We start from the raw sequence: 13,612 nt of genomic DNA on the forward strand, positions 1-13,612 counted from the left end.
TTAGCATTACAATTAAATTAAAGAACACAAAGGGGCTCAAATAGCACTTAGACCGAGTAAGCGCAGAATATTCCTGACGGCAGGAAAGAGGATCCTGTTCCAAAGTGCTTACAATATTTAGAAGATTTGCGTGACCTGGGAACATTTTGTTAGACAGCTTCCTATAAGATCATGTCTTATTTGATTTAGCTCTGTGTGTGGCACATTCAAAGCGACACACACATCCCACCTCTCAGACACATCTAAGCTCTGCAGATTGAAATAAAACTCTGCTTCATTACCCCCCAGCTGGGAAGTGAGAATAAAAAGCAGAATTGGTCTAAGGAATGACATTAGTTTCAACTTGGAATAACCTGAATTGATGGAGCGAGACTTAAGTGTAGATCTAGCTAGCTGCATGCATGCTAAGTGGAGAGGCATGCTGTGGCTTTGGCGGCAGCCGATTGGCTAGTGGCAGAAGACAGTTCTTCGAAGCAAGCTGACAAAGCTTAGGCTGTGAATAGAGGAATATCAAGCCCGAAACAGCCAGCTGCTAACACATGCACTTCTCACTCTCCAAGCATCACTTCTAGACACTGCTTCTCTTACGCGTAACACTCATCTCTTTACCAGTGGGAAGACCATAATGACAACTTTGCCATTCACATTTACTGCACCAAGGATCACATTCATGGATCTGACAGACAATTGCAAACAATAAGGGAACATTCGGGCAATTTAAATACAATTTCATTGTGAAGGGCGAACGTTGAATCTTGTAGGTGCTCATTATTTTAAAGGTCATTTCTAGTTTGTAAGTAAAAGTGAGACGCTGAAAATCTTGGTGTCTTAGCACTTTGCACTTTCTTTGGTGAATGTGGAAGTGCGAAAAGGAAACTGCTAACACACTGAAATAACACATTTCTTAGAAACAAGGAAAACAGATCTCTAAGGACACTTTAAGGAGTCTAAGGTTATTCTACGTCTGAAAATGTCAGACCAAGAGATTGAAGACTTTGAGGTAGATAGCATGTCAGATACCTCGCAAATGATCCCGGGGCTCCCTCCCTATACCATGGATGACCAACTCTTGCCCATGGAGTCTCGGAGTAGGTGGGGGTGCTGGATTTGGACTATGTTCGTATCTGGGGCTAACTTTGTGGCTTTTCTAGTTAACTCCATAATCCTGGCTGTCATTTTCGCTATCGTTTTGACTCCAACCATCGTTGTGGTTTATTTTGGATTTAAATGCCACTCAAGGGTAAGTGCATAAGCATGATCATGTCTGTGATCCCCAGTCCAGGATGGTATTGTAGTTCATGGCATGCCAAAATTGAAAATGTGGAATTTTACACTAATGGTACCTATATTATAATGAACACTTGACTCTGTAGGGCTGCATTAAAAATCTGCTGTTTAGTGCAATCCACGATTATTTCCTGACAATATCAGTTGTTAACACTATCATTTCCAGCTCACTACGACAACAGGGCACAGTGCTTGACATGCATTCTTCTACATGGATGGATGGATAGATAGATAGATAGATAGATAGATATGAGATAACGAGATAAGTAGATATGAGATAACGAGACAGGTAGATATGAGATAACAAGATAGGTAGATATGAGATAACGAGATAGGTAGATATGAGATAACAAGATAGGTAGATATGAGATAACGAGACAGGTAGATATGAGATAACAAGATAGGTAGATATGAGATAACGAGATAGATATGAGATAGACTGTTATGAGATAAATATGCAATAAATAGATATATAAATAGATAGATATGAGATAGATAGAGAGATATGAGATAACTAGATATGACATAACAAGATAGATATGAGATAGATGGATACATATGAGATAAAGAGATAGATATCTATGAGATAGGTATATGGATAGGTCAAACCTTATTCATAACCTGTCTTGAATCACTTGAGCATTTAAACCTAAAACATTGCTGGAACGTCATTTTCTATCAAGAAGTTGTCCTTAGTAAATATGGCTGCTGGCTAACTTTTATTCACTAATTGGACAGCACAGTGAAAACAACATCACTTTCAGCAAGCATCTGTGTACATCAAACCTCTAGCACAAGGATCAATGTTAAGCTGATAACATGGCTAAGCAGATAATTCCTACAGCATAGTAAGAACATTTGCTTTCCTGGTGTGGATAGCAAGCTAGATGTATGTGTCAGCACTGATCATCTTCACAAGTGTTTGTGGCTTTTACATAGAATGGAGCAAAATACTACTTAACACATGAGCAGGCATTGAATAGTGACTCTGTGCCTCTTATACAACACAATGAATGAACAGCTCTAGGGCACATGGCTCAATGGCTCATTAGACGTATGACTTTAAGCCTACTTTATTTTATTTTGGAGATACAGGGACAAGACAGAGGTCTACCTAATGTATATATGTTTATAAACACATACAGGTCATTTTGTATTTATTTCTTAATCATACTCTGATCATAGTGATGACTGACCAGAATTATTAAATGACATTATACATTTGCTTCAGAAATAACTCTACTGGTATCTTGAATGTGCCTTGACTAACGTCTAAAAAAAAAAGACACACGTGATTGATTGTATACTTATCAGATACTTCTTAAGAGCTCTTCTCAAATATGGGTATTTCTTATGTCTGTATTATACATTCAAGAATGTATAGGGCAAATGCAGACAAGCTCAGAGAGCTGCAGTTCTTAATGGATGGCTGAAGATGTTGGGACTCTGAGTTGTTGTTTGCAAGTATGGTAGAGGTTGTGTTATTTTTCAAATTTAGTAAACATTCAGTAATGCAGAATTCTCTCTCTCTCTCTCTCTCTCTCTCTACCTTCTTCTTCTCTCTCTCTCTCTCTCTCTCTCTGCCTATCTCCTATTACCTCTTGCCTTCTACCTCTCTTTCTCTTTCTTTACCTCCTTCTCTCTCTCTCTCTCTCTACCTTCTCTCTCTCTCTCTCTCTCTCTCTCTGCCTATCTCCTATTACCTCTTGCCTTCTACCTCTCTTTCTCTCTCTCTCCCTTTCTCTCTACCTCCTTTTCTCCCTCTGTCCACCTTCTACTACCTCTTGCCTTCTACCTCTCTTTCTCTCTCTCTCCCTTTCTCTCTACCTCCTTTTCTCCCTCTGTCCACCTTCTACTACCTCTTGCCTTCTACCTCTCTTTCTCTCTCTACCTCCTTCTCTCTCTCTCTCTACCTCCTTCTCCCTGTCTCTCTCTACCTCCTTCTACTTCTATTTCTTTCTCTCTCTCTCTACCTCCTTCTACCTCTCTTTCTCTCTCTCTCTACCTCTCTCTACCTCCTACTCTCTCTCTCCACCTCCTTTTCTCCCTCTGTCTACCTTCTACTACCTTTTGCCTTCTACCTCTCTTTCTCTCTCTACCTCCTTCTCTCTCTCTCTACCTCCTTCTTTCTCTATTTTTCTCTCTCTCTCTACCTCCATCTCTCTCTACTTCCTTCTACCTCTCTCTAACTCACTCTCTCTCTCTACCTCCTTCTTTCTCTATTTTTCTCTCCCTCTACCTCCATTTCTCTCTACTTCCTTCTACCTCTCTCTACCTTACTCTCTCTCTCTACCTCCTTCTATCTACCTCTTTCTACCTCTATTTCTTTCTCTCTACCTCCATCTCTCTCTACCTCCTTCTATCTCTACCTCCTTCTACCCGTCTCTGTCTCTCTTTCTCTCTCTCTCACTCTCTCTCTCTCACCGTCTACCTCCTTCTACCACTCTCTCTCTCTCTCTCTCTCTACCTCCTTCTCTCTCTCTCTCTCTCTCTCTCTCTCACTCTCTCTCTCTCCCACCATCTACCTCCTTCTACCACTCTCTCTTTCTCACTCTCTCTACCTCCTTCTATCTCTCTACCTCCTTCTATCCCTCTACCTCCTTCTCTCCCTCTACCTCCTTCTATCCCTCTACCTCCTTCTATCTCTCTACCTCCTTCTGTCTCTCTACCTCCTTCTATCCCTCTACCTCCTTCTGTCTCTCTACCTCCTTCTATCCCTCTACCTCCTTCTATCTCTCTACCTCCTTCTCTCCCTCTACCTCCTTCTATCTCTCTACCTCCTTCTATCCCTCTACCTCCTTCTATCTCTCTACCTCCTTCTCTCCCTCTACCTCTCTCCCTCTACCCCCATCTATTTCTCTCCAAATCCTTCTATGTCTCTACCACTTGTACCTCTTTCAACAGTCTTATTGGGGTCTTGTATCTCTGGTAACATAGCATGCTGTTCCTTTAAATTGTTTTACCAGTTGTCTACTCTGCCTATGGCTGATGTTCTCCTAAAAACGCTGTAATCTCACCGATCCAAGTGTGTGATGCTACTGACAGTAAATCAATGCAGCGGGACACTCTGACAACTACAATTATTACATGTAAAGGCATAAGTGCTACCAGCATTTTGTTATTTTGCTATCATGACAAGTTTAAATATATCCAGAGTTTCAAGCACATATTGTCAGAAGCAAGAAATGTCTATTGTGCTTACTGGACCCCTGCATACAATTGTTCTTCCAGAATTGACAGACACACACACACACACACACACACACACACATATATATATATATATATATATATATATATATATATATATATATTTATATCTATCTATCTATCTATCTATCTATCTATCTATCTATCTATCTATCTCTATGTATATATCTGTCTCTATATATATCTTTATCTATATATATTTATATATATCTATAGCTATATATTTCTATATCTATCTGTATATATATATATATATATATATATATATATATATATATCTATATATCTATATATATAAATATATATATTTATTCTCTCTCTCTCTCTCTCTCTCTCTCTCTCTATATATATATATATATATATATATATAGTGGTCAAGGTTTAGAAGTGGGGGTATAGAAAATATAGTGGTAATGTAAGTGAATGGAGTTTGATAGTCTTACAATGAAGGCATAAACCCACACTTCGACCACTGGATGTGAGGATTACTAGACACAAGCAAGTTTAGATTTAAATGATGTATCAAACTGTTCCTCTATAATGTCTCCTCCACTGACACATTCTCCCCTTTGCTCTCTATCTGTCGGGGTCCCTCAAGGTTCTGTTCTCTGCTTTTCTCACTGTACACTTCTTGGGGATCTAATTTGCTCATTCGGCTTTTAGTACCACCTCTATGCTGATGACACCCAAATCTATCTCTTCTCCCTTCATCTCGCCCCTTCTTTTCTCTAACCAATTGACTCTGCTATCTCCACATGGATGTCCCAGCGCTACTTAAAGCTCAACATTTGCCAAAGAGTATCATCTTTCCTCTTCCCAGAGTATTCTCCCCTCAAATCTCCATCACCATAAATTATAACATAGTTTCCTTAGTCTCCAAATCCTGTTGGCTTGGTGTCCCACTTGACTCAGCTCTCTGCTTTATTCCTTACATCTAGTCCCTCTCCAGGTCCTGTGCCCTCCACTTTAGTAATATTGACAGAATACACCCTTGCCTTACCCAAGATGCTACCAAAGCTCTTATACACTCTCTCAACATCTCCCGCCTTGACTACTGCAACCTCCTCCTATCTGGCATTTCCCTCACCCACCTTTGTCCATTTCAATCCACCTTAAATGCTGCAGTATTTCTTCTCTTGCCTCTCAACATCCGCTGCACCATTTTGCAAATCCCTACACTGGCTTCCCATGTCCTCCAGAATGCATTTAAAATGTCTCACCCTTAACTACAAAGACCTCAAGAACTCCACTGCTTCATACATCTCAAATCATATCTCATAACACTCTCCCTCTTATAACTTCCTCTGACTTGCTCCTCACTTCGTCTCTGGTAACCACCTCTTGCTCCTACCTATAAAACTTCTCTCAGTCTGCTCCCATTTATAGAATTCCTTACCACGCCCGATCAGATTCTCCCACCTTCAAATCCTTCAATCCTTCTCTGTGAAAGCCAATCTCTTTATCAGAGCTTATCCTATTCCACCTATACTACCCACACTATAGCATTCTCATAACTGCCCCAATCTCCACTCTGAGCCACACTTGCTCCTCTTTCTATCAGCTGTATCCTCTACCAATTAGAATATAAGCTCTCATGAGCAGGGCTCTCCCTAACCTTTGTTTTCATGTCTGCATTTATTTTGTCTACCTTATATGTCCCTGTTTCCCCCACTGTATGGCGCTGCAGAATGCTGTGGTGCCTACCAAATCAACCATAATAATAATAATAATAAATTGAAACCTGGGAATTATAATGTAATAATATAGAGCCTGATTCATTAAGGATTTTAACTTAAGAAACTTCTTATTTCAGTCTCCTGGACAAAACCATGTTACAATGCAAGGGGTGCAAACTAGTTTTCTGTTGTGCACATAAGTTAAATAATAAATCAGGCCCATAATCTTTACCTGTGCATTATAAGATAGTAATGTACCCCCTACTGTGAAATAAAATAGTTATTAGAAGTTACATTGGAGCTTAATGACCTAGCTGCTAGCATGAACCTCCTAGGTGGCTTCTAGTACTTTTTTAATATTACAATAGGGGGTGCATTATTCCCAACATATATAATAGACAATAATAGCTAATGATAATTGCATTTAATATAAAGGATAGGAGGCATTGTAGTTTGCAGCCGATCAAATAAAAGAATTTAATAAAGTGGTGAATAAGTGCTTGGGGAGTCGTATTCAATTAGTCTTAATTTGAAAAGGGTGTACATGGATGCACAAGTCAGCATTTCATAAACATGAGACACAGATTAATTTATAGTCAACAAAAAAAGCCAAACATAAAAAGTACCTAATAAGAGTTTGGCTAATATTGTGCTCTCGCTCTCTCTCTACCTCCTTCTTCTCTCTCTCTCTACCTACTTCTCTCTCTCTACCTCCTTCTCTCTCTCTCTACCTCCTTCTCTCCTTACCCCCTCTCGCTCTCTACCTCCTCTCTCTCTCTCTACCTCCTCTCTATCTCTCTCTCTCTCTCTACCTCCTTCTCTCTCTCTCTACCTCCTTCTCTTTCTCACTACCTCCTCTCTCTCTCACTACCTCCTCTCTCTCTCTCTACCTCCTCTCTCTCTCTACCTCCTCTCTCTCTCTCTCTCTCTCTCTCTACCTCCTCTCTATCTCTCTCTCTCTCTCTCTCTACCTCCTTCTCTCTCTCTACCTCCTTCTCTCTCTCTACCTCTCGCTCTCTACCTCCTCTCTATCTCTCTCTCTCTACCTCCTTCTCTCTACCTCCTTCTCTCTCTCACTACCTCCTCTCTCTCTCACTACCTCCTCTCTCTCTCTCTACCTCCTCTCTCTCTCTCTCTCTCTCTCTCTCTACCTCCTCTCTCTCTACCTCCTCTCTATCTCTCTCTCTACCTCCTTCTCTCTCTCTCTCTCTCTCTATTTGAAAAGGGTGTACATGGATGCACAACTCAGTATTTCATAAACATGAGACACAGATTAATTTATAGTCAACAATAAAAAACAAATATAAAAAGTACCTAATAAGAGTTTGGCTAATATTGTGCTCTCGCGCTCTCTCTACCTCCTTCTTCTCTCTCTCTCTACCTACTTCTCTCTCTCTCTACCTCCTTCTCTCTCTCTCTACCTCTTTCTCTCTCTACCTCCTCTCTGTCTCTCTCTCTCTCTACCTCCTTCTCTCTCTCTACCTCCTTCTCTCTCTCACTACCTCCTCTCTCTCTCACTACCTCCTCTCTCTCTCTCTCTCTCTCTCTACCTCCTCTCTCTCTCTCTCTCTCTACCTCCTCTCTCTCTACCTCCTCTCTATCTCTCTCTCTCTCTCTCTCTCTCTACCTCCTTCTCTCTCTCTCTACCTCCTTACCTCCTTCTCTCTCTCTACCTCCTCTCGCTCTCTACCTCCTCTCTCTCTCTCTACCTCCTCTCTCTATCTCTCTCTCTCTCTCTCTACCTCCTTCTCTCTCTCTCTACCTCCTCTCTCTCTCTCTCTACCTCCTCTCTCTCTCTACCTCCTCTCTATCTCTCTCTCTCTACCTCCTTCTCTCTCTCTCTCTCTCTCTCTCTATTTGAAAAGGGTGTACATGGATGCACAACTCAATATTTCATAAACATGAGACACAGATTAATTTATAGTCAACAATTAAAAACAAATATAAAAAGCACCTAATAAGAGTTTGGCTAATATTGTGCGCTCTCTCTCTCTCTCTACCTTCTTCTCTCTCTCTACCTCCTTCTTCTCTCTCTACCTTCTTCTTCTCTCTCTCTACCTCCTTCTCTCTCTCTACCTCCTTCTTCTCTCTCTTTCTCTACCTCTCTCTCTCTCTCTCTCTCTCTCCCTCCTTCTCTCTCTCTCTCCCTCCTTCTCTCTCTCTCTCCCTCCTTCTCTCTCTCTCTCCCTCTCTTTCTCTCTCTCTCTCTTCCTCTCCCTCTCTCTCCCTCTCCCCACTCTCTCTCTACATCTGTCTGTTGATCCTATAGATCTATACACAGTGGTCAAAGTGGTATCTTAGAAGTGGCATTATGGAAATTTAAAAGTATGGAAAATGTAAGTGAATGGCATTTGATAATTGTACAATGAAGGCAGTAGGAGAAGTTGCGGTATGGCGTACCACGGTATACATCCCCACTTCTACCACAGTCTATATATACATTATATACGTAATGCAATTGTGAGACCTAGTTTTATGTGCAGTCTATGAGAAAATGTAGGGAGTTGTGTCCCCAATCTCTGCATGCTCAATTTCACATTTTCGGTACTTTCAGAACCCGGCCACATCCCACCTCTTGCCGCGAAACTCCTGTATTGAGACAGGATTATCATCTTTCAATAAGATTTAGAAGGTTAAGGTATTATGGGCAAAAGACACAAATAGTAACACTACTGGAATAAACTTACTAGTACTGTCACATAAACTACGTAAAGTCCTATCATAATAATCATTTTATACTTTCATCCCTTAATATTTAGACTGGATGAAAAGGGATAAAGAAAAAGGTTAGAGTCCATCTAAGAGGAATCATTACTGTTTTGGGAGTGAAGATGCCATAACTGAGATACCATGGATTCATGTATCTAGGTAAAGATTAGTTCTACATAGTACATTAGTACTTGAGGCCTTGTTAATCGATAGATCCCAGACAGAGGGCAAGTGGGTTCTCCTTTCCCTCTCCTTACCACTCGTTCGTTTTGCTTGTGGTTTGGCAATGCATTGAATTCTTGTTTTGAATATTTTCACTTTTTGTATGGTCATGGATGTTTTTTTAGTGCCTGTCACAGGTTAAGAAACAATTAAATAAAGCTTGCTCCTGAGAATGGATTACATGCTTTTGAAGCCATTCCCAGAGTTACTAATGAGCCACATGGCCACTTACAGTATGTTCCCAATGTTTAGAATGTCTTCACATGTCAGTGATTGCCCATAAAGGTAGTGCAGTCCAACCTTGTTGATAAAGTGTTTGTAATAAAGAGTATCAAAGGCCCTCCATCTTCTACTGGCCCTTTAGACCATTTCGCACTTATCCGACCACAGGTACCAATTAGCCAAAAATGCAGCAGGCATCAGCTTGTTAGTGGTTGAAGAAAGAAAGAGGCATAAATTAAGTCTATACTGATGCAAGTTCTAAATTATCAGCCACAACGATGTCAGTCTATCAGAATGATGTCACAATGGTGTGCGGCTGGTTGACAAATCCTGAAGAGTGATGAGGGTCAAGCCAGATGCATCATTTGCACATTTTACACAAGAATACCTTTCTTGGAGAATACCAGCTGTCAGGCTGGCTTCCTGATTTAGATAAGCATTTCCATTGGTAGGATGCAGAGGGAGATTAAGCCCTGCCTGGGCTAATTCTTGATCAGTGTACTTGGATATAGAACTAGTATGCCATTAAATATTCTTCACAGGCTTATGGTAGGACCCTGTCTTTAGTTTTTAGTTGTTCTGCCTGTTTGAAGGTCTCATCAAAGTCAGGTCTCTTATCAATTAATTAAATGCCCAAGGGAGATGGATAACGATGCTAACAGTACTGAATTTAGGATAGTAAGAGAGCAAGTGCTTAAAGCTAGGTACACACTTGAGTTTTCCAGACAATTATCGGGCCAATCACCCAATAAATGACCGCCACATACGGATTAGGGTGTATATTTACATGATGAATGACAATCGTTCCGAAGTGCTGTTTGTTGTTTCATGTGGTTGGTCGTACAGTTTAATAATCTCATTACAATCACCTTCCGATCCTGCAGTGTGTATGCACTCACGATCACCATAGAGTTTACAGAGTCATGGTCTTTTCAGCCGATGCTGGCAATGAACATGTCCCGGTGACTAAATGTAGAGAGTGCTGTAGATGGAATAGTTTGTTCGTTCTAAGACATAGTCACAGAAGCTAATAAAATTTGTTATGACACGTGGACATCTAGAAGAAGGCGGTTAATCAGTGTGACAGCAATGAATGAATGGATGAGTGATTCAGGGGCAAACGCAGCATTTGTAGAAAGGGGTTTTCCCACCACGCCGCCAGTGGGTGTGACCAGCATGCATGGGGGGCGTAGCTATAATTTTAGACAGTGCTTGGCTGCTCTCCAACTCTTCCTATCCCCATAATACACATGGGAAATGCTGTGTGCACTACTGTTAGGTGCACACAGCTCTCCCTTTTCAAGCAGAGCCGTGTGAAGCGGGAACAGGATCCAACCACCTCAATTATACAGTGCCCCAGGCTTGGAGGGGGGTTCCCAGGCACTAGGAAGCCCCTCGCAGTTTGCCTATTTGACTATTGTGCTGTCTTTTTATAAACCACTAGAGGACCAGATGAAGAGCACAGATCTGAAAGTAAATCGTGTCAGTGTATATACATGAATTGCCTGACCGGTTGAACCTTCAGTTGTAGATACGATCGTTGTTTATAACAGATTGGTCGGAAAATTCTAAGCCTAGTCTAGGTACTACTTGACACATCTTTCCGTTCATAGACCCATCTAAGGATGTTATCTGAAAGCTGTGTGGGAGGTGAATCTACTAATAGAGTGATATATTTTTCTTTATAAACTTTCATCTGGTTTTGGGGGTCACTCATGTCTCACACACGGTGTAATGAGACATTTTGTTTAAAAATGACATGTGGCCGGCTATAGTCACAATCTGAAATCCCACCGGAAACAGACAACATACCAAAGAAATAAAAGCATATTAAAAGTCTCCTGCTCATTTTTCTCTCTGTCAATTATACAAGGCCTCGAATGCAAGGCCATCTACCCTTTGTACTGGTCGGTAGCTACATCACTCTATTGTACAACGTTACAGAAGAGTCTACCATGATTATTATGATCAACATTTATCTATATAGCTCTAGCATACTCCACGACACTTTATAATTGGGAATAAACAGACCAAGAGTCGAGAGATATAAATAGGCGATAATTACAATAGTCCAAATCTGTGAATTTACTGCACGACCATGTGAAGGATTGTGGGTAAAGATGGGACTGTGCAAACAGCAACAGTAAATACATTTACACAAAGTCCTGCCCACTCTCACTTTTATATAACCCACTTTATTCATTGACATTTTTGTCATAAATAAGTAATAAGAGTAAGGGGACATCTGGACTGTCCTAACTGCATGTGTCACATTTTTGTTTTTCATCATCAAAGCATTCAGAATATATTACATGTGCTTTGTACATTGATGAATATACAGTAGAGTGTACCATGGTTGTCATGGTTACCTGCATTGTTCCTGTAAACCAATCAGGAACAATAAAATGTTAACAATACGGTCACTTCAAAGTTATTCTTTCTGTTTGCGCTCTTCTTCTAGGTGTCCTTCAGTGCAGTCTTGTAGTGCATTATATATATATCAATATATAGCTAGTTTTGATACCTTTTGATTATTCCATATGTGTCTTTTAAAAGAGGGATCTAGCCCCTAACCGTTCTAAAATACACCAAGAAGTGAGCTGGAAGCTCTCCTTAAGTTAGGGCTTATAAGCATACTTGCCAACATGGGCAAGATGATTCCCGGGAGGTCTGGGGTGCAGGTGGGTGTGTGAGGATGGGGCTGGAAGAATCGCGTCATAAGCCCACCCCCAAAACAGACATCACTACTCTGAACCAATAAAAACCCTCTCCGTTTAGTTTACACGCCGGCCAAGATCAGGGAGAATTCCCAGAACTCCCAGAAATTCGGGAGTCTCCTGGACATTCCGGGAGAGTAGGCAACTATGCTTACAAGTAAATTGTGTTTTTATGGCAGCCAAGTTTTAAAAAATGTATTTGCTAGTTTCAGTGTTTCATGTTCAATCTGTATGGAAGATGGAGGTAGCCTGTTGGTTACCATTCTCAATAAAGGTTAATTTGGTGGATCTCATGGAAGAATAGCTTTTCCTGAGGCAGCTGCTGCCATAATCAACAGCCGTTGCTTCTTGTTATTTTTTGGGGTCCATCACTGATGTGTGAATGTTTCAAGGTGTCCAGTCAGCTATCTTATCAAGGTCCATTATAGTGTAGGGGACTGTGTCATTAAGGAGAGTAAAGTATAACAAAGGAGACATTTTGCGCCTGGAGAAATGATGTTGCTCCTTTTGATACGAGAGCATCAATATTGGGGCATTTTGATGTCAGAGCAATTTGGATACAGTCTTCAGCGTCCAATCGATTTCTCTGCTTTGTTTTTATGTTCGTAGAGTGGAAAATCAGTGTTCGCAAAGGTAGGTTGTGGCAAAAGGCAGAAACTTTTTGACTGCCTCCTCATGGGCAATTTTGAATGCATCGGCAGCTGTTGACATACAAAAATATGACAGATCTGCTTTGTTTTCAAATGCAATACGTGCTTCATTTTTGCATCGAAGCTCAAGAAGTGCCTCTGCCAACACTTGAGGCTCTTCTGGTACAACATCAATTTCACATTTAAAGGGGTCTACAATCCAACTGACAGCATGTGAATCCCCAGGAATTTCATTTTTGTCCCATTTGGGGTAATTTACCCCTGTTCGCTGACCACTGTATTAGAGGATTACTTGGAAGACTACGAGGTTTCATATGTAGCAATACTGTTAGTGGTGTGCCTGTACTGTAAGGATGTTCTAAGGAAAATGGTGAATATGTATTATTAATCTAGTTCATGGCATATCTGTGTTTGCTGCCAAGTTAAAGATGATTTCCCTAAAGGTTGGTGTAAATTAAACAAAGATGTTCTGGGTTTTGTTAAATCAAATTATTTTTTAGAAAGGCTTGATTTTGTGGTATTTGTAGGGGATCTTGGAGTCAAGGAACCTTTTCATTTTTATGAAATTGCACTTATCCTAAATGGATTTTGCAATTTGGCTTTTCTTTTGAAAAGTAACATCTTTGTGAGGGTTAGCAGGAGCAGGTTCATGTGATTGTTGGCCATAGTTTAGAAATTTTTTAGAACCTAATTTAGGGTCTACAATGAGGGTTGTTCTTGGGAGAAGTGATGTGTTGAGTTAGAGTTGCTACTCTAGCCAAATTAGCTAACAACTTTCCAGATTGAAATCTTCAATTAAAATAGTTATTCTGTTGAAATCCTAAATTAATTTGGGTAAGTGCATGTATAGTGTATCATAATTTATTTACTTCTCGAAGTGGTTAGCACTTCTGCCTTACAGCACTGGGGTCATGAGCTC

At 40.6% G+C, this 13,612-nt stretch overlaps 1 protein-coding gene across 1 annotated transcript in view; it reads left to right on the forward strand.

Annotated features, from left to right (window-relative positions):
* Positions 1–298: 298 nt before the first annotated feature.
* TMEM278 (transmembrane protein 278) overlaps positions 299–13,612 on the forward strand; it is a 104,239-nt gene continuing 90,925 nt past the window's right edge. Inside the window, exon 1 of the mRNA XM_075189805.1 lies at positions 299–1,240. Coding sequence (XP_075045906.1) covers positions 971–1,240 — 270 coding nt within the window. The 5' untranslated portion in view covers positions 299–970. The remainder of the gene's footprint in view (positions 1,241–13,612) is intronic.

The sequence above is a fragment of the Mixophyes fleayi genome, chromosome 11 (assembly GCF_038048845.1).
Source record: "Mixophyes fleayi isolate aMixFle1 chromosome 11, aMixFle1.hap1, whole genome shotgun sequence".
Classification (NCBI taxonomy): Eukaryota; Metazoa; Chordata; class Amphibia; order Anura; family Limnodynastidae; genus Mixophyes; species Mixophyes fleayi.